The 22680-nt window shown below is 39.7% G+C and overlaps 1 protein-coding gene across 11 annotated transcripts in view; it reads right to left on the bottom strand.

The window, feature by feature from the left end:
- Positions 1–22680, bottom strand: part of syne1b (spectrin repeat containing, nuclear envelope 1b) — a 318672-nt gene that overhangs the window by 254950 nt on the left and 41042 nt on the right. For all 11 annotated transcript variants that reach the window (XM_062043168.1, XM_062043169.1, XM_062043173.1 and 8 more), the window contains 9 exons: positions 22465–22633; positions 22297–22393; positions 16890–17092; positions 14291–14455; positions 14076–14228; positions 13871–14014; positions 9564–9731; positions 9341–9499; positions 5188–5352 (listed from right to left, as the gene is read on the bottom strand). In XM_062043168.1, the coding sequence (XP_061899152.1) occupies positions 5188–5352; positions 9341–9499; positions 9564–9731; positions 13871–14014; positions 14076–14228; positions 14291–14455; positions 16890–17092; positions 22297–22393; positions 22465–22633 (1423 nt within the window). The remainder of the gene's footprint in view (positions 1–5187; positions 5353–9340; positions 9500–9563; positions 9732–13870; positions 14015–14075; positions 14229–14290; positions 14456–16889; positions 17093–22296; positions 22394–22464; positions 22634–22680) is intronic.

Below are 22680 nucleotides of genomic sequence, written 5' to 3'. Positions count from 1 at the left end.
TCCAGCAACTATCCCTCCAGTGTTCTAATGGTACAATGTGTTTGCTCATTGGCTCAGAAGGCTAATTGATGATTAGAAAACCCTCGTGCAATCATGTTCACACATCTGAGAACAGTTTAGCTCGTTAGAGAAGCTACAAAACTGACCTTCCTTTGAGCAGATTGAGTTTCTGGAGCATCACATTTGTGGGGTCAATTAAACGCTCAAAATGGCCAGAAAAAGAGAACTTTCATCTGAAACTCGACGGTCTATTCTTGTTCTTAGAAATGAAGGCTATTCCACAAAATTGTTTGGGTGACCCCAAACTTTTGAACGGTAGTGTATTTGTCATGCTGTATTATTTTATCCAATCCAGTCCACTATATTTGTGTAGCACATTTAAACAACAAAAATGTTTCCAAAGTGCTGCACAACAATACTAAAAACAATATTCAAATATTATCCTTAGCTCCAACAATGACTGAATAAAACAAAAAAATTAATAAATATAAAACCAATATAAAAACAATATAAAAATAAATATGATTAAAAACGATTTTAAAGGGTAAAACCAATTAAAACAATAAATAGACATTTTTAAAAACACAGAGGACCACACAACTCACGTAGTGCACTGCAAAAAGTCAGTGTTCAAAAACAAAAAAAAAATTAAAAAAAATTAGGTGTATTTTATTTGAACTAAGCAAAATTATCTGCCAATAGAACTGGCATGAATTGGCTTGCCAAGACTTTCCAAAACAAGTAAAATTAGCTAACCTCAATGAACCCAAAAATACCTTAAAATAAGTATATTCTCACTAATAACAACTGTACTACTTTATGAGTACGTATTTTCTATTGTTTCATTGAAAATAAAACAGCAAAGTCCATTTGGCTGTCATCTGTTTTAATTATGAGACACAATTGTGTCAAAGTCATGATTTTTTTTTTTCATGCTTGAAATAAGAAATGATTACTTTAAAAAAGTACACTACCGTTCAAAAGTTTGGGGTCACCCAAACAATTTTGTGGAATAGCCTTCATTTCTAAGAACAAGAATAGACTGTCGAGTTTCAGATGAAAGTTCTCATTTTCTGGCCATTTTGAGTGTTCAATTGACCCCACAAATGTGATGCTCCAGAAACTCAATCTGCTCAAAGGAAGGTCCGTTTTGTAGCTTCTGTAACGAGCTAAACTGTTTTCAGATGTGTGAACATGATTGCACAAGGGTTTTCTAATCATCAATTAGCCTTCTGAGCCATCGAGCAAACACATTGTACCATTAGAACACTGGAGTGATAGTTGCTGGAAATGGGCCTCTATACACATATGTAGATATTGCACCAAAAAGCAGACATTTGCAGCTAGAATAGTCATTTACCACATTAGCAATGTATAGAGCGTATTTCTTTAAAGTTAAGACTAGTTTAAAGTTATCTTCATTGAAAAGTACAGTGCTTTTCCTTCAAAAATAAGGACATTTCAATGTGACCCCAAACTTTTGAACGGTAGTGTAGTTTTATACTTGTGAGTGTTGATGACACAGCTTTGCAACAGTTGATATTCTAGTTTCAAGCATGTTTTACTCAATATAGCTCATCAAATCTCAGCAACAAGCTGTAATATCTTACTGAGATCATTTAGGAGCAAAACACTTAAAACAAGTAAAACACTCTAACATAAAATCTGCTTAGTGAAAAGAATTATCTTATCAGACAGAAAAGAAGCAAATATCACCCTTATTTGAGATATTTCATCTTACTTGGATTTCAGTTTTTGCAGTGTGTTAAAAGCCAAAGAATAAAAGTGGGTCTTAAACACTCCACTGTGAGAGCAGTTGGAACAAAGAGGGGCAGAGTGTTCCAGAGCTTAGGGCCGACCACAGAGAAGGCCCTAAGTCTGGTCTTGGGCACCACGAACTGGAGCTGGCTCTCGGAGGAGTGTAAATTTGGATGAGGTCCGAGATATAATATATAATATTCCATGCAAAGCTTTAAAAGCAAACAGCAAGATTCTAAAATCAATTCTAAAATGAACAGGGAGCCAATGCAAAGTCTGAAGAATTGGGGGTTATATGCTGGCGTTTCCTGGCCCCTGTTAAAAGTCCTGTTGTCGCCTTCTGGACTAACTGCAACAGGGAGAGAGCTTTTTGGCTAACGCCAGCATAAAGTGCATCGCAGTAGTCCAGGCCGCTTGAAATAAAAGCATGCACGGCTTGTTCAAAAAGGTTAAAGGCCTACTGAAAGCCACTACTAGCGACCACGCAGTCTGATAGTTTATATATCAATGATGAAATCTTAACATTGCAACACATGCCAATACGGCCGGGTTAACTTATAAAGTGACATTTTAAATTTCCCGCTAAACTCCCGGTTGAAAACGTCTATGTATGATGACGTATGCGCGTGACGTCACTAGTTAAACGGAAGTATTCGGACACCATTGAATCCAATACAAAAAAGCTCTGTTTTCATCTCAAAATTCCACAGTATTCTGGACATCTGTGTTGGTGAATCTTTTGCAATTTGTTTAATGAACAATGAAGACTGCAAAGAAGAAAGTTGTAGGTGGGATCGGTGTATTAGCGGCTGGCTGCAGCAACACAACCAGGAGGACTTTGACTTGGATAGCAGACGCGCTATCCGACGCTAGCCGCCGACCGCATCGATGATCGGGTGAAGTCCTTCGTCGCGCCGTCGATGGGTAGGTGCGTAGGTGGAGCGCTAATGTTTTTATCATAGCTCTGACGAGGTCCCGTAGCTAGGTTAGCTTCAATGGCGTTGTTAGCAACAGCATTGCTAGGCTTTGACAGGTGGCACAGCATTAACCGTGTAGTTACAGGTCCAGTGTTTGGTTCGGTGTCTCCTGATAGTAGTATTGTTGATCTTCTGTCCATCCTTCCAGTCAGGGGCTTATTTCTTTTGTTTCTATCTGCATTTAAGCACGATGCTATCACGTTAGCTCCGTAGCTAAAGTGCTTCACCGATGTATTGTCGTGGGGATAAAAGTCACTGTGAATGTCCATTTCGCGTTCTCGACTCTCATTTTCAAGAGGATATAGTATCCGAGGTGGTTTAAAATACAAATCCGTGATCCACAATAGAAAAAGGAGAAAGTTTGGAATCCAATGAGCCAGCTTGTACCTAAGTTACGGTCAGCGCGAAAAAAGATACGTCCTGCACTGCACTCTAGTCCTTCACTCTCACGTTCCTCATCCACGAATCTTTCATCCTGGCTCAAATTAATGGGGTAATCGTCGCTTTCTCGGTCTGAATCGCTCTCGCTGCTGGTGTAAACAATGGGGAAATGTGAGGAGCCTTTCAACCTGTGACGTCACGCTACTTCCGGTACAGGCAAGGCTTTTTTTATCAGCGAGCAAAAGTTGCGAACTTTATCGTCGATGTTCTCTACTAAATCCTTTCAGCAAAAATATGGCAATATCGCGAAATGATCAAGTATGACACATAGAATGGATCTGCTATCCCCGTTTAAATTTAAAAAAAAAATCATTTCAGTAGGCCTTTAAAATATAACAACGGTTTTACCTTTGCTAAAAGACGAAGATGATAAAAAAATTGACTTGTTTGTCAGGTTTAAAATCACTGTCTATAGTGACGCCGAGGCTGGTGACTTTGGGACGCACATCATTTTGCAATGGTCCCAAGTCAGTGAGGGTCGGACCAAAAACTAAACCGTTTTTCCCTCATTCATTATTAAAACATTCTGGGCTAACCAAGCCTTGACGTGGCATAGACAGTTGAGAAGGGGTGTCAGGGGGCCGTGGTCTTTTGAAATCGACATATAAATTTGGCAGTCGTCTGCATGATTTATAGCAGGGGTCACCAACCTTTTTGAAAGCAAGAGCTACTTCTTGGGTACTGATTAATGCGAAGGGCTACCAGTTTGATACACACTTCAATAAATGGCCAGAAATAGCCAATTGGCTCAATTTACCTTTAACTCTATGTTATTATTAATAATTAATGATATTTACACTTAATTGAACGGTTTAAAAGAGGAGAAAACACGAAAAAAATGACAATTACATTTTGAAACATAGTTTATCTTCAATTTCGACTCTTTAAAATTCAAAATTCAACCGAAAAAAAGAAGAGAAAAACTAGCTAATTCGAATCTTTTTGAAAAAATTAAAAAAATAATTTATGGAACATCATTAGTAATTTTTCCTGATTAAGATTCATTTTAGAATTTTGATGACATGTTTTAAATAGGTTAAAATCCAATCTGCAATTTGTTAGAATATATAACAAATTGGACCAAGCTATATTTCTCACAAAGACAAATCATTATTTCTTCTAGATTTTCCAGAACAAAAATATTAAAAGAAATTCAAAAGACTTTGAAATAAGATTTAAATTTGATTCTACAGATTTTCCTATATTTGCCAGAAGAATTTTTTAAAATTTGAATCATAATAAGTTTGAAGAAATATTTCACAAATATTCTTCGTCGAAAAAAGATAAGCTAAAATGAAGAATTAAATTCAAATGTATTTATTTTTCTTTACAATAAAAAAAATAAATTTACTTGAACATTGATTTAAATGGTCAGGAAAGAAGAGGAAGGAATTTAAAAGGTATATGTGTTTAAAAATCCTAAAATCATTTTTAAGGTTATATTTTTTCTCTAAAATTGTCTTTCGGAAAGTTATAAGAAGCAAAGTAAAAAAATGAATAAATTTATTTAAACAAGTGAAGACCAAGTCTTTAAAATATTTTCTTGGATTTTCAAATTCTATTTGAGTTTTGTCTCTCTTAGAATTAAAAATGTCAGGCAAAGCGAGACCAGCTTGCTAGTAAGTAAATGCAATTTAAAAAATAGAGGCAGCTCACTGGTAAGTGCTGCTATTTGAGCTATTTTTAGAACAGGCCGGCGGGCTACTCATCTGGTCCTTACGGGCTACCTGGTGCCCGCGGGCACCGCGTTGGTGACCCCTGATTTATAGTGCTTAACTTCCTTTACACATGTATTGAAATGATACACAAAATCAAATGAAATGAGTTAATTCTTAGTCCTTTTATTGTATTTGGCAGCTGAATGTAAGTATCAGACGGTCTTCTTAGAGAAATGCGTATGAGTCCCATCAAAAGTACGTGGATCTATTTTTAGAAGGGTTATTTATAACCAAGACTTGCTAACAAGATGCCTAAAAAGCTCTTTAAAGCATAGTTGCGTGTGTTTCCTCACCGTGTGTTTTTTCAGCAGCTCCTCCGGGTGGCCTTGTTCTGTCAGACAGTCTTCCGCCAAGCCGAGAACCTTCTCCAGCTCCGAGCGCGACTCGTCAAACCTCTTCATGAGGCTGCTGTTGGCCTCCACGCGCCTCCTCCACTCGGTGGCTTCCTTAAACATGCCCTTGACGCACACACAGTGTGAGACGGGGATTCAAACTATTTTAATTGAGGGCCACGTCGCAATCATGGCTGCCCTGGACGCCTGTCGTACAAGGTGTAGTACAAACCCCGTTTCCATGTGAGTTGGGAAATGGTGTTAGATGTAAATATAAACGGAATACAATGATTTGCAAATCATTTTCAAGCCATATTCAGTTGAATATGCTACAAAGACAACATATTTGATGTTCAAACTATTAAACTTTTTTTTTTTGTGCAAATAATCATTAACTTTAGAATTTGATGCCAGCAACACGTGACAAAGAAGTTGGGAAAGGTGGCAATAAATACTGATAAAGTTGAGGAATGCTCATCAAACACTTATTTGGAACATCCCACAGGTGAACAGGCTAATTGGGAACAGGTGGGTGCCATGATTGGGTATAAAAGTAGATTCCATGAAATAAAAACAAGGATGGGGCGAGGGTCACCACTTTGTCAACAAATGCCTGAGCAAATTGTTGAACAGTTTAAGAAAAACCTTTCTCAACCAGCTATTGCAAGGAATTTAGGGATGTCACCATCTACGCTCCGTAATATCATCAAAGGGTTCGGAGAATCTGGAGAAATCACTGCACGTAAGCAGCTAAGCCCGTGACCTTCCATCCCTCAGGCTGTACTGCATCAACAAGCCACATCAGTGTGTAAAGGATATCACCACATGGGCTCAGGAACACTTCAGAAACCCACTGTCAGTGACTACAGTTGGTCGCTACATCTGTAAGTGCACGTTAAAACTCTCCTATGCGAGGCGAAAACCGTTTATCAACAACACCCAGAAACGCCGTCGGCTTCGCTGGGCCTGAGCTCATCTAAGATGGACTGATGCAAAGTGGGAAAGTGTTCTGTGGTCTGACGAGTCCACATTTAAAAAAAATTTTGGAAATATTCGACATCGTGTCATCCGGACCAAAGGGGAAGCGAACCATCCAGACCAGGGGTCACCAACCTTTTTGAAACCAAGAGCTACTTCTTGGGTAGTGATTAATGTGAAGGGCTACCAGTTTGATACACACTTCAATAAATTGCCAGAAATAGCCAATTTGCTCAATTTACCTTTAACTCTATGTTATTATTAATAATTAATGATATTAACACTTAATTGAACGGTTTAAAAGAGGAGAAAACACGAAAAAAATGACAATTAAATTTTGAAACATAGTTTATCTTCAATTTCGACTCTTTAAAATTCAAAATTCAACCGAAAAAAAGAAGAGAAAAACTAGCTAATTCGAATCTTTTTTAAAAAAAAATTAAAAATAATTTATGGAACATCAATAGTAATTTTTCCTGATTAAGATTAATTTTAGAATTTTGATGACATGTTTTAAATAGGTTAAAATCCAATCTGCACTTTGTTAGAATATATAACAAATTGGACCAAGCTATATTTCTAACAAAGACAAATCATTATTTCTTCTAGATTTTCCAGAACAAAAATTTTAAAAGAAATTCAAAAGACTTTGAAATAAGATTTAAATTTGATTCTACGGATTTTCTAGATTTGCCAGAATAATTTTTTTAAATTTTAATCATAATAACTTTGAAGAAATATTTCACAAATATTCTTCGTCGAAAAAACAGAAGCTAAAATGAAGAATTAAATTAAAATGTATTTATTATTCTTTACAATAAAAAAAATACATTTACTTGAACATTGATTTAAATTGTCAGGAAAAAAGAGGAAGGAATTTAAAAGGTAAAAAGGTATATGTGTTTAAAAATACTAAAATCATTTTTAAGGTTGTATTTTTTCTCTAAAATTGTCTTTCTGAAAGTTATAAGAAGCAAAGTAAAAAAATGAATGAATTTATTTAAACAAGTGAAGACCAAGTCTTTAAAATATTTTCTTGGATTTTCAAATTCTATTTGAATTTTGTCTTTCTTAGAATGAAAAATGTCGAGCAAAGCGAGACCAGCTTGCTAGTAAATAAATACAATTTAAAAAATAGATGCAGCTCACTGGTAAGTGCTGCTATTTGAGCTATTTTTAGAACAGGCCAGCGGGCTACTCATCTGGTCCTTACGGGCTACCTGGTGCCCGCGGGCACCGCGTTGGTGACCCCTGATGCAGACTGTTCTAGGCGCAAAGTTGAAAAGGCAGCATCAGTGATGGTATGGGGGTGTATTAGTGCCCAAGACATGGGTAACTTACACATCTGTGAAGGCACCATTAATGCTGAAAGGTACATACAGCTTTTGGAGCAACATATGTTGCCGTCCAAGCAACGTTATCATGGACGCCCCTGCTTATTTCAGCAAGACAATGCCAAGCCACGTGTTACATCAGCGTGGCTTCATAGTAAAAGAGTGCGGGTACTAGACTGGCCTGCCTGTAGTCCAGACCTGTCTCCCATTGAAAATGTGTGGCGCATTATGAAGCCTAAAATACCGGAAATAATGGAGACCCCCGGACTGTTGAACAACTTAAGCTGTACATCAAGCAAGAATGGGAAAGAATTCCACCGGAGAAGCTTCAAAAATGTGTCTCCTCAGTTCCCAAACCTTTACTGAGTGTTGTTAAAAGGAAAGGCCATGTAACACAGTGGTTGAACATGCCCTTTCCCAACTACTTTGGCACGTGTTGCAGCCATGACATTCTAAGTCAGACCTTTGTGCGTCCCTGTCCGGCCCGCGTGAGGCCAATTATAAATTACAAAATAAATTTTAAAAAGTATCTATGTCAAGTGTGCAATACAACGGTGCTGCTTTTGTTTTGAAAATCGTTATTTGTATTACTTCCGTGTGGACGTATGCGCGTGCGTGATTGTGAGTGTATGTGAACAGCTGCAATCAGAAATGACAAAATAAAGTTGAAAAAACATCTATGTCGTGCGCGCAATACAACTGTGCTGCTTTTATTTTGAAAAGTATTATTTATGGGCGTGTGTCCGTGTGTAACCTGCGAGTGAAGGTGCACATGCAGCGACAAGTGATGCACGGTTTACACCCGAGACGCTAAAAAGAGAAAAGTTGATGAGGAATGGCGTGTTTTCAACAAGACATGGACTGCCAAGCAACGTTCCCTCTAAGGTGCGCGCCTGCGCAATTGCGCACTGCTCAAGCGTCCTCTGCGCGCAGCAAATATATGCCGCGCACCAAATCAAATCCCATCTGAATTCTACACAAAATAAACATATTTATTCTATGTAATTTTGCAATGCAACTTTGAGTGACAGTGACAACAAGCGGCCCTAACGGTGTTCGTCAACACCGTTCAATTGAACACCGTTCAATTATTGTAACGTCTATCGAGATGCTTCGAGGACAGGAATTATATCCATCACTTTATTGAGCAAAACTGTTTATATACGCCCATAAACACACCAAAAACGTGAGTTTTCACACTTCTATCTCGAAAAATGTGTCATTTTCTGCCGTACAAACCAGGCCAAAACCAACTTGTCATCTGTCACCAACACGCATAGCGCTAAACCACTGGTGCGTTTATGGCCACACAAAAAGTCGGACAACTCAAACACCACACAAAGTTACACTATGACTCCTCAGTCATACGTGTGCTTATTTTACTGTCATTTATTATTAATGTTAATTTATTTATATTAGTCATGGAATGCTGTTACACACACTATGTTGAAGTATTACTATTATTATTAATTATTATTTATCTTACGGTATATATCAAAAATAATATTGAGCAAAATGGAATTGAAATATTGTCGATGTGGCCCTCAAGCAGTGCTCGGGTTGCTCATGCGGCCCCCGGTAAAAATTAATTGCCCACCCCTGTTCTAAGTTGATTATTATTTGCAAAAAAAAAAAAAAGTTTATGAGTTTGAACATCAAATATGTTGTCTTTGTAGTGCATTCAACTGAATATGGCTTGAAAAGGATTTGCAAATCATTGTATTCCGTTTATATTTACATCTAACACAATTTCCCAACTCATTTGTATAAAGGAGTGCATTTGAAGAAGCTGAGATGTTCACCTGTGAGGAGGTTTGGAGGTCCGCCACCCTTTTCTGCAGGAGACTCATGTCCATGTGCTGCAGGGTTCTACTGGCATCCATCATCTTCAGGATGCTCTGGTGAGTCCTCTCAATGACAAGGAGACACTTCTTGCAGCTCTGTGTGGCGGCCGCCAGCTCCTGCAGCGACATCAGGCCAGGTGTCAGCTTCCTGGTGACTCGACGCGTCATGAGTGTCGCTCACCTGGCACTTCTGTTTGTAGTCCACAGGTCCTTCCGGGTCGGTGCTGCTGGTCACGTAGCTGGCCTTCTCCAGAGACTGGTAGAAGCCGGTGATGTTCTTCTCCATTTCTTCAAGCGGTGCTAAGAGGGACTGAGACTCTTTCAGCAGAGGCAGACATCGCTCTCGTACCTAAAAGGGTATGAATAAGTTATTATTGAGACAAACATCTTCGAGAGTTTTTAAAAATACTAGTCAAAGATCAGCAGTCTTGTCTTTTTTACACCCAAGTTTTAAGCTGAACTTTATTGTCATTCCTTGGACTTGGCAAACTAGCTTATACCGTACAATGGAACCTCAATTTACCAACCTATTTGCGAACGTGACGGTTTACGGACTTTTAGATCGTGTAAAATATGCCTTTCTGTGCAAACCGTGTCTCTGTGAGTCATCCATTCATATTGAGGCGATAGAAGAAGCTGGCTTCGTACGACAGTGATTAGAACTGACTTTTCTGGCGGACTAATAGTACAGCGGAGGAGGAGACCGCCTCTCACGGCCCCTCCCCCTGTCCCCGTCTGCTAGAGCAGAACATACAGAGGACAGTTCAGTTTGTAGTTGTTGTTTTGGCTTGTTAATAAAGAGAAAGTTGGTCCATCACCTCCTTGTTATGTTTGTTTGATATACAGTGCTGTATTGTGTTCAAAATGTATAAACCTTAACTAAAATATGGACTTTTGTTGAAGCTGGAACCCATTATTCATATTTACTTAAGTGTGGAGGGGGGGCGTGGCCTGCGGGCCTGCCGCGGAACGGGGTGTGCCAGGACCGGCCTCGAAGACAAGCGACAGGTGAGTGGATAACCCAGGTGGGCCTTGTTATTTAATCACCTCTGGCCTTTATTAGCAGCAGCCGGCATGAGACACGTGCTTGGAGTTGGAGTGGGAGCCAGAGAGAGAGAGAGAGAGACACGAACTCAAAAAAAGACATCTTGCCGGAAAGCAAAAGGCTCTCAACATACAAATAAAACAGTGTTGTACCCTGAAATCCGGGCTCTCGTAACAGTGTGTGGTGGTCCGAAGAACCCACTAGAGGGCAACCTCTGCACTTAGTTTTTATGAATAAATTTGCTTTACTATACAAATTTTTCAATTCACGAACCCTGTTCAAAAACCAATTAAGTTCATAAATCGAGGTTCCACTGTATTATATATAAAAGGCTTATAATAAAGTAGGAGGCCTCCATGGCCTTACTACGGTTGTACAGTACAACTGGTACTGGTATAGTATCGCGGCACTAATGAATCAGAAACGGTACTAAGTGACATTGCTGGTTTTGCTAGCAAAGAAGCATGTTCGGCAGCGCACACACACGGAGTTCTTACAAGCAGACACGGTGTGTAGACAGAAAAGGGAGAATGGACGCATTTTGGCCTAAAAACTAAAGATCAAGGTTTACCACTAGCACCCCTGAATGTAAACAAATGCCATGGGTGGATCTACACCTAACATCCACTGTAATGATACCAAGTACAATAGCGTATCGAGTCGATACTTCTATGATTACATCGATATTTTTTACAGTCACAAAATCTTTTTTCCTTTCTTTTAAAATTCATATGACCGGTGGCCTAGTGGTTAGAGTGTCCGCCCTGAGATGGGTAGGTTGTGAGTTCAAACCCCCGGCCGAGTCATACCAAAGACTATAAAAATGGGAGCCTTTACCTCCCTGCTTGGCACTCAGCATCAAGGGTTGGAATTGGGGGTTAAATCACCAACAATGATTCCTGGGCGCGGCACCACTGCTGCCCACTGCTCCCCTCACCTCCCAGGGGGTGAACAAGGGTGATGGGTCAAATGCAGAGGACAAATTTCACCACACCTAGTGTGTGTGTGACAATCATTGGTACTTAACTTAACTTACTTACTTATGTTTATAAAGTCAGTAAATACGTCCCTGGACACATGAGGACTTTGAATATGACCATGTACGATCCTGTAACGACTTGGTATCAGATCGATACCTAAATGTGTGGTATCATCCTAAACTAATGAAAAGTATCAAAGAAGAGAAGAATAAGTGATTATTACATTTTAACAGAAATGTAGATAGAACATGTTAAAACAGAAAATAAGCAGATATTAACAGTAAATGAACAAGTAGATTAATAATCAATTTTTACAGCTTGTCCCTCATAATGTCGACAAAACGTTACTGCATACGTCAGCAGACTAATTAGGAGTCGTTGTTTGTTTACTTACTACTAAAAGACAAGTTGTCTAGTATGTTCACTATTTTATTGAAGGACTAAATGACAATAATAAACATATGTATCATGTACCCTAAGATTTTTTGTTCAAATAAAGCCACCCATCCATCCATTTCCTACCGCTTTTCCCCTTCGGGGTCGCGGGGGTGCTGGAGCCTATCTCAGCTACACTGCCGTTCAAAAGTTTGGGGTCACCCAAACAATTTTGTGGAATAGAATTCATTTCTAAGAACAAGAATAGACTGTCGAGTTTCAGATGAAAGTTCTCTTTTTCTGGCCATTTAATTGACCCCACAAATGTGATGCTCCAGAAACTCAATCTGCTCAAAGGAAGGTCCGTTTTGTAGCTTCTGTAACGAGCTAAACTGTTTTCAGATGTGTGAACATGATTGCACAAGGGTTTTCTAATCATCAATTAGCCTTCTGAGCCAATGAGCAAACACATTGTACCATTAGAACACTGGAGTGATAGTTGCTGGAAATGGGCCTCTATACACCTATGTAGATATTGCACCAAAAACCAGACATTTGCAGCTAGAATAGTCATTTACCACATTAGCAATGTATAGAGTGTATTTCTTTCAAGTTAAGACTAGTTTAAAGTTATCTTCATTCAAAATAAGGACATTTCAATGTGACCCCAAACTTTTGAACGGTAGTGTACATTGGGGCGAAAGGCAGGGTACACCCTGGACAAGTCGCCACCTCATCACAGGGCCAACACAGATAGACAGACAACATTCACACTCACATTCACACACTAGGGACCGTTTAGTGTTGCCAATCAACCGATCCCCAGGAATAAAATAATAATAATAATTAAAGCTGCAAGCAGCGTTGGTCGGGTCCGCATTTTGGCAGGTGCTAGTCCTAGGTGTCCCAATACTTTAGTCCAGTGGTAGTCCTGAGTGAGACCTACATAGAGGTTTTTGTTTCGTGTCTCTACGATAGTCGTACTGGGAGTTAGAGGAAGTTGTGTCTGTGTTTTTTTCCTAGGTGCTGCGGCACAGTGGTTGTTTTCTTTGAAGGCTCGTAAAATCAAAACCGTAGCACTTATTAAAACGCTTTCGCCAACTTTTAATCAGAAGGGTTCAATCTCTCTCCTGTAGTAGTTTGAAGCCAAAACGACAAACGCGCTCAGAGGAGATAATGTTTGATGTTTGGTGACCACTTTTTAAAAAAATGTGTTTTGAAGTGGGTATATCAAACTTCCTGTTGATTTTTTCTGAAGGATTTCAATCTATGAAATGTAGGTCTAAGTGAGACCTACGTAGAGGTTTTTGTTTCATGTCTCTAAGACGTTTCTACTGGAAGTTACAAGCAGTTTTGTCTGTGTTTTCCTCTGAGAAGCAGTTTTGTCTCTGTTTTATTCAAAAATTGCGCTAGAGCGCAATTTTGAGTTTTGGGGTTTGTTTGTTTTTTAGATCGCAATTTCCACCAGGCCCGATGTGTGTAAAAAGTTTGGTGAGTTTTGAAGTATTTTAAGGGGGTCAAATTACAGCTCAAAGAGGCAAAAATGAGTGTTTTTAGTCATTTTTTGTGTTGAAGGGGAAATTGCCAACTTCCTGTTGGTTTTTGCCCGAGGATGTGAAATTATGAATTGTAGGTCTAAGTGAGACCTACATACAGGTTTTTGTTTCATGTCTCTACGACCTTCCTAGTGGGAGTTACAGGCAGTTTGTTTTTGTTTTTTCCTAGGGGGCGCTAAAGCGCAATTTTGATTTTTGGGGTTTGGTTTTTTTACTAAAGTGTGCTGTCACAGTTTTGTGTATAAAATTTGGTGAGTTTTGAAGCATGTTAAGGGGGGCAAAGTAGTGCGCAAAGCTGCGGAATAATAATAAACCTTACAATTTCAATAGGTTCCTTTGTACCTGTACAAAGGACTCCCTGTGGGAGTCCTTTGTACAGGGTACATGCGGACCCTAATAATAATAAAATAAAACAAAGCCAATAATGAAATTTTTTTGTGGTGCCCTTTATTTAGAAAAGTATGGAAAAGTATCAAAATACATTTTGGTACCGGTACTAAAATACTGGTATCGGGACAACCCTAGGCCTTACCTTGCCGAGCTGCTCTTTGATGGAGGTCATCACCGCCGTCATCTGAGCCACTTCCTCCTGCGCGGTGTCTTTGCTCAGCAGCTGAGCGGTGCGACCTGCCGCCTTAGACGCCGCCTCCATGGCCGGGACTTTGTGCTTGATTTCCTGCAGGAAGCGTGAAGTCATTACACTTGAACGAAGATAGAGAAGTGTTGGCTGGTTGTACCTCCACATCTTGAACAAACGTGCGGACGTTGAGGAAGGACACTTGGACGGGGGCGTTCATCTTCTCGTTGGTGGCGTCCATGAAGATTTTCAAGGTGTTGATGCCGTCGTGGTAGTCCTGCCTCAACTTGTCCACCTCGTCCGCTCGCGCGTACTGCCAAACAAAACAGTCCCGTCAGACGTGCGAAGCGAGCTCAGGTTGTGTGGTTCATTTACGTATTTGACTTTGACGAAGAGCTCCCGCCACCGCCCGTTCAGAAGAAGGAGCTGCTGCTTGAGGTCTCGGGACACCGCGTCATCGCAGGTCTCGATGAGGAAGTTGCCGGCGTCGTTCATGTCCATGTGCTGCTGGATCCAGTGGGACAGGTTGCGGAAAAAATCCTGGAACGAGGCGGACACAAATACGGATGATTGCAGAGCGGCTTGTGGCGCATGTCAGCGGTTGCCATGACGACCCCCGATCACTTACTGTTGTCTAAAATGAAGCACTGATTCTTAAACTGTGCTACATGTTCCAAGCAGTGAAGTTGTCACGTTGTGTAAATGGTAAATAAAAAGAGAATACAATGATTTGCAAATCCTTTTCAACTTATATTCAATTGAATAGACTGCAAAGACAAGATATTTAACTTTCCAACTGGAAAACGTTGTTATTTTTTGCAAATATTAGCTCATTTGGAATTTGATGCCTGCAACATGTTTCAAAAAATCTGGCACAAGTGGCAAAAAAGAGTGAGAAAGTTGAGGAATGCTCATCAAAGACTTATTTGGAACATCCCACAGGTGAACAGGCTCATTGGGAACAGGTGGGTGCCATGATTGGGTATAAAAGCAGCTTCCATGAAATGCTCAGTCATTCACAAACAAGGACGGGGCGAGGGTCACCACTTTGTCAACAAATGCCTGAGCAAATTGTTTAAGAACAACATTTCTCAACCAGCTATTGTAAGGAATTTAGGGATTTCACCATCTACGCTCCGTAATATCATCAAAAGGTTCAGAGAATCTGGAGAAATCACTGCACGTAAGCCATGATATTACGGACCTTCGATCCTTCAGGCGATACTGCATCGAAAACAGACATCCGTGTGTAAAGGATATCACCACATGGGCTCAGGAACACTTCAGAAAACCACTGTCAGTAACTACAGTTGGTCGCTACATCTGTAAGTGCAAGTTAAAACTCTACTATGCAAAGCCAAAGCCATTTATCAACAACACCCAGAAACGCCGCCGGCTTCGCTGGGGCCCGAGCTCATCTAAGATGGACTGATGCAAAGTGGAAAAGTGTTCTGTGGTCTGACGAGTCCACATTTCAAATTGTTTTTGGAAACTGTGGACGTCGTGTCCTCCGGACCAAAGAGGAAAAGAACCATCCGGACTGTTCTAGGCGCAAAGTGTAAAAGCCAGCATGTGTGATGGTATGGGGGTGTATTAGTGCCCAAGGCATGGGTAACTTACACATCTGTTTTTATATGACTTCATTAAATGTTTGTATATATTTAGTGTTTGGCGCAGACGAACCGGAGCACGAGGGAATAGAAAGAAGACGAAACAAAACAGACAGCAGGGGAAATCGTGAGGACGAGGGATGTCCGATAATGGCTTTTTGCCGATATCCGATATTCCGATATTGTCCAACTCTTTAATTACCGATACCGATATCAACCGATATATGCAGTCGTGGAATTAACACATTATTATGCCTAATTTGGACAACCAGGTATGGTGAAGATAAGGTACTTTTTAAAAAAATTAGTAAAATAAGATAAATAAATTAAAAACATTTTCTTGAATAAAAAAGAAAGTACAACAATATAAAAACAGTTACATAGAAACTAGTAATGAATGAAAATGAGTAAAATTAAGTGTTAAAGGTGAGTACTATTAGTGGAGCAGCAGCACGCACAATCATGTGTGCTTACGGACTGTATTCCTTGCGGACTGTATTGATATATATTGATATATAATGTAGGAACCAGAATATTAATAACCGAAAGAAACAACCCTTTTGTGTGAATGAGTGAATGGGGGAGGGAGGTTTTTTGGGTTGGTGCACTAATTGTAAGTGTATCTTGTGTTTTTTATGTTGATTTAATTTAAAAAAAACAAAAAAACAAAAAAAAAACGATACAGATAATAAAAAAAACGATACCGATAATTTCCGATATTACATTTTAACGCATATATCGGCCGATAATATCGGCAGGCCGATATTATCGGACATCTCTAGTGAGGACAAGACGACAACAAAAAATACCGTATTTTCCGAACTATAAGCCATAACTACGCTTTGAACCCTGCGGCTTATAAAATGGTGCGGTTAATTTATGGATGTTTTGTATTCAATAAATAGTTTTTATAGAACATCAACAGGGACGCAAAAAAGATGTTATTGTTTGTGTTATGGCGCCATCTTTTGGACAAGTTTTCTCACTGCGGGTGCTGCAAGTCAAAATTGCACTTCCTGTTTTGTGGTAGGAGGGGCGGGGGGTGCGAGGAAACAATACACAAGTCTTCAACTAGATGGCATGTAGCAACTCTGAGTGTTTTTACTGATAAATAAATTAATAAATATTATCAAGTTTTCAATCTCAGTTTCAATTTATTGGGAACGTTATAAAAATGATGTCCCCGAGGGAGCCATGACTAAGATCATTGAGAAGCTAAGAACCTAATTATTATTGCTTGCAAAAGTACGGTTGCGTTTAATTATTTGCTGTGGTAAAATCCAGGTCAATACAGCCATGCTTTTATTTTGAAGCTAATTTTGCATTGAACAGGAACTTTTGATGCTTGTTTTCAGGTCACTTACACGCTTGGCGCCCTCCGACTGGTTGAGCATGTGCTCGGCGTCCTCCAGCCACGCCTGGAGCGCCGCCACCGTGCCGCTGTACTTCTCCCAGTTGGAGGTGACCTCCTCCAGCATGCTGCGGACGCTGCGCACCTCCAGCGCCAGGTTCCTCCACTGAGCCGTGGCATCGCAGAGGAATCTGGTCACGCCCTCCGCTTCGTCGACTAGGAGTTTTTTGAAAAGGGCAACTGGTCATTTGATGAAATCCGACAAAATGCATTTGATTATGTTGATCATGTTGTTGAGCTATGTAGCATTTTCCAGCCCATGAAATCCCCTCAACATGAACAAAAAATCTGCTATATAGTATTAGTGCTTGGGTCCCTTTTTTTTTCAGGAACACTAATACCAAAAGTCACAACGTCCGATAGTTTAGTTTAGTTTATTAAGGATCCCCATTAGTCTACACCGCAGTGGAGACTATTCTTCCAGGGGTCCAGGCAAAAAAACATCACACAATCACAAAACAAAAGAATACAATGCAGTACAACATGATCAAATAATACAATGTTGTAATACAAAAATAGCAACAACAAAGAACCAAAAAAAAACCCAAATAACTTCAAGTTTACATAATGTTCATACCAAAGATAAAAAGAGCAATATAAAAATAGATACCGTATTTTTCGGACTATAAGTTGCAGTTTTTTTCATAGTTTGGCCGGGGGTGCGACTTATACTCAGGAGCGACTTATGTGTGAAATGATTAACACATTAGCGTACAATATCAAATAATATTATTGATCTCATTCACGTAAGAGACTAGTGCAGGGGTCGGCAACCCGCGGCTCCGGAGCCGCATGCGGCTCTTTGACCACTCTGATGCGGCTCAGCTACATACTTGCCGACCCCCCCGATTTTCCCAGGAGACTTATGGATCTCAGTGCCTCTCATAGATAACTCCCAGGGAAAATATAATCCTATTTACACTCTAATTACTGAATAAAGGGAGTGCCCTAATTGCACTGCAGTAATTGTCCTCTATAGCATTTACAAACAGCGTGCCAGCCCGGCCACATGTTGTATGTTGCTTTTACTTGCACACATAGGAGACAGCAAAGCATACTTACTCTTCAGCCACACAGCTTACACTGACGGTAGCCGTATCAAACAACTTTAACATTGTTACGTTACAAATATGCGCCACACTGTGAACCCACACCAAAAAAGAATGAAAAACACATTTCTGGAGAACATCCCACCGTAACACAACATAAACACAACACAACCAATACCCAGAATCCCATGCAGCCCTAACTCTTCCGGTCTACATTATACACCCCCGCTACCACCAAATCCCCCCACACATCAACCCCCCCCCCCCCCCCCTCTCCGTGCGTTGGTTGAGCGGAAGAGATAGGGCTGTATGGGATTCTGGGTATTGGTACCGTCAGTGTAAGATGTGTGGCTGCTGAGGTAGTACGCCTTGCTGTCACTTATGTGAGCAAGCTGAAACTGCAATCTACATGTGGTCGAGCAGGTATACTGTTTGGGCAGTCTGTAGAGGGCGCTAAAAGCAGTGCCATCACGCCCTGATACTAGGTAGTCTCCCGGAAACAATGAGAGTGTTGGCAGGTATGACGCTATCAAGCGCCAATCATTCAAAACTTGCGGGCCGCACTAACATCAAATTTCCATATTAAGGTGTGTGCCGGTGCGTGTGTCTGAGACCCCTGGTTAACATAGCACAAAGAAATTTAAGCTTTGTATGCGGTGTTTTTCATTTTAAATTTAAAACTTTTTTTTTGTGGCTCCCATTATTTTCTTTAATTTGTGAAACTTGCCAAAATGGCTCTTTGAGTGGTAAAGGTTGCCGACCCCTGGACTAGACGTATAAGATTTCATGGGATTTAGCGATTAGGAGTGACAGATTGTTTGGTAAACGTATAGCATGTTCTATATGTTATAGTTATTTGAATGACTCTTACCATAATATGTTACGTTAACATACCAGTTGGTTATTTATGCCTCATATAACGTACACTTATTCAGCCTGTTGTTCACTATTCTTTATTTATTTTAAATTGCCTTTCAAATGTCTATTCTTGGTGTTGGCTTTTATCAAATACATTTCCCCAAAAAATGCGACTTATATATGTTTTTTTCCTTCTTTATTATGCATTTTCGGCAGGTGCGACTTATACTCCGAAAAATACGGTATATATATTTTTGCAAAAATAAAACAAAGAACCCATGGCCTAAAATATCAATTTTCTACTGCTTGTCCCATAATCAATAAAATACTCAATAATCAATAAAACCAGGCATGACATTAGGTACAATCTAGAATAATCTCTTTCTGCAATAATTCTCTTAGTCTATTCTATGCTGGTGATTGATACCAGATATTGTGGAAGTGGAGTCCAGTAAGTGATTGCCCGATACATAACAGTCTTTTTCAAAACATCACTTTTGGGTTTAAGACGGCTCTTAGATAGAGTTCTAAAAAAGTTATGACAGACCACCTCAAAAAAACGGAATGGAATTTTTAATTTTTTTTACTAAATGGGACACCCAAAATTTACATAAAAATGAAGAAAGTGGGATTTACAATATTAACTACGAACAATAAAACACTGAATATTAACAACATATGAACATCTTTTACTTCTCAGACCAGCTCCTCCATACTTGTGTATCTTTTACAATCAAGCAAAACACAACAAACCTGTAACAAACAGCAAAATACGAATGCAAAGTGTAATAAACACCTACAGTACGATATATTATCACTTTTATGCAGAAATTTGTTGTAAAAATGTGCTTCTGTATCTGCTCCTGACACATGAGTTTGGGGCTGGCTGCTCAGAAAACAAACCCCGCCCACTCTGCTTTGTTCCTGGTCTGAGCTGCTGTGACGTAGATGACCTTAATAACTCCTATAACACCCAAAAGCAAAGATTTCAACCATTGAAATACTTTCTATAGTTCAAGACTCATAGGCGGCAATCTACATTTCTGCCAATGGGTGCTCGGTGTGTGTGTGTATTAAAAAATTTTAAAAAGACGTTCAGCGAAGTTAATATCCCATATGATTTGTGGTTTTATTATTTTGTAAAATGGACCAAACTCGCCACAAAATTAACTACAACAAGATTGATTTTTCAAAAATGATTTTAAAAATTGAAAGTTGCCATCAGTCGCACGTGGGTGCTCGGCGCCTATGTCAAGACTTATAGTAATTTAAAAACAGCACTGCACATCATAATGGCGGCGACAGTTTTGATGTTAGAGGTCTAAAAAAAATATGTAGAACACCCAGCAGGCTGGATTGAAAATCTTAATGGGCCGCATGTGGCCCGCGGGCCGTATTTTGCCCAGATCTGCCATAAGGGCTACCCTCAATTTTGGTAAATGTTAAAGGTGCCGGGACCCAAAAGGGTCTCAGTCAAGAAATGATTAAAATCAGTTATATATTAATACTTTTTTTTTTACTTTTAACACTTGAATATCTATAGATCCACTTCAGATCTAACCGTTGCCATAAAGTTTTTTTGTTTGTTTTATGCCTTTTTTTTTTTTTTTTTTAAAGAAAACCCTGTTTTTAATAGCAAAAACGCAAACATATGCAATATTTCCCCCAAAACATTTCTCAAAATGGAATGAAATGAAGTAATTGGAGCCTTAAATAGGTCTATAATTCATAACACCATTGCTTTTGATCAATTATTATTTTTTGAAACATCCATCCATCCATTTTCTACCGCTTATTCCCTTCGGGGTCGCGGGGGGCGCTGGAGCCTATCTCAGCCACAATCGGGCAGAAGGCGGGGTACACCCTCGACAAGTCGCCACCTCATCGCAGGGCCAACACAGATCATACTTGCCAACCTTGGGGGCGTGGTTATTTACAGCTAGAATTCACCAACTCGAGTATTTCATATATATTTCATGTATATATATATATATATGAAATACTTGACTTTCAGTGAATTCTAGCTATATATATATATATATATATATATTTATTTATTTTATTTACATAAAAGAAATACTTGAATTTCAGTGTTCCGGTGGCTATCCATTAGATGGCAGTATTGTCCTGTTTAACGTCTCCGTTCATGATGAGTATATCATTTCGGCCACCGTGTTCAATGGAGAAGTCTGTTCTACATATTTACAGGCAACATACACCTTCCCCTTCGAACTGTCCTGGATGAACTGAAATTCTTGTTTCCATTAGTTTGAATTCGTTAGGCAAGCTGTTTATATTGTGGGAAAGCGGACGTGAGAATAGGCTGTCCCCACTCAGTCTCAGGTCCGCATTGAGCTGGAGGGGGCGTGGCCTCCAGCTCCGGCTGAATACCGGGAGTTTGTCGGGAGAAAATCTCTGCCGGGAGGTTGTCGGGAGAGGCGCTGAATACCGGGGTTCTCCCGCTAAAAACGGGAGGGTTGGCAAGTATGACACAGATAGATAGACAACATTCACACACTAGGGCCAATTTAGTGTTGCCAATCAACCTATCCCCAGGTGCATGTCTTTGGAGGTGGGAGGAGGCCGGAGTACCCGGAGGGAACCCACGCAGTCACGGGGAGAACATGCAAACTCCACACAGAAAGATCCCGAGGCCGGGATTGAACTCACGACTACTCAGGACCTTCGTATTGTGAGGCAGACGCACTAAAAAAAAAATTGTATTTCAATATTTATTATTTTTACTTTCAACGCTTAAATCTCTAAATCAACTTTAGATCTATCTGTCAATTATAAGCTTTTATTATTTTTGGAGCAATGACAGTTTTGAATAATTTGTGTTATTATTGTCAATTAGGGTTGTCCCGATACCAATATTTTAGTACCGGTACCGGTATCAAAATGTATTTCGATACTTTCCGGTACTTTACTAAATAAAGGGGACCACAAAAAATGACATTATTGGCTTTATTTTAACAAAAAATCTTAGGGTACATTAAACATATGTTTATTATTGTAATTTAGTCCTTAATTAAATAGTGAACATACTAGACAACGTGTCTTTTAGTAGTAAGTAAACAAACAAAGACTCCTAATTAGTCTATGCAGTAACATATTGTGTCATTTTGGTGGGAGACCGGTACTTCTTAGAGGCGGTATAGTACTGAATATGATTAATTAGTATCGCGGTACTATACTAATACCGTACAACCCTAGTGTCAATATTGCAACATGTTCTCATTACATTTCACCTGTTTGCTCTTCAATTCAAATCATTGTTATTATTTTTTTTAAGTATTTTTAAAATGGGCTGCGGGCCGTTAAATAATTAGTTGCGGGCTACAAATGGTCCCTAGGCTGCACTTAGGACACCCCTGGCCTATAACATTAAATTATTGTTTATTACGAGGGCATATGATCATTATTACCGCTTCTGTGCTCAAAAAGGCTTACTTGTACTCTCAGACTTCACATAGACGTCCGCCGCTTGCTTGAGTGCCGAGAAGAGGACCTCATACTGGTCCAAGAACCGGTGGCCCTCAATTAATGTCTCGGGGAAGAAAAAAAAAACATTTTAGTACGGCGTAACGACACTTCTGCATGGTTCCTCGCTGAACTCACCAGGTAATTCTGCAGCAGGAGCTCCACCGAGTCTTTCCTGCCGTATTTAATGATCCAAGACTTGAGTTTTGATTCGGCCAACAGGAGAAAAGCCATGAGTCGGTACTTCATTTCCCAGAATTCCAGTTTAATCAGGTGGCCGTGTGAGGACGTGGACACAAAGTTAAACCTGGAGATTGAAGATGTGCTCGATAAAGTTCCAGGCGCTGGAAAGGT

The sequence above is a fragment of the Entelurus aequoreus genome, linkage group LG03 (genome assembly GCF_033978785.1).
Source record: "Entelurus aequoreus isolate RoL-2023_Sb linkage group LG03, RoL_Eaeq_v1.1, whole genome shotgun sequence".
NCBI lineage: Eukaryota > Metazoa > Chordata > Actinopteri > Syngnathiformes > Syngnathidae > Entelurus > Entelurus aequoreus.
Note: the sequence above shows the minus strand (reverse complement) of the source record. Positions and strands in the feature narration are given on the sequence as shown.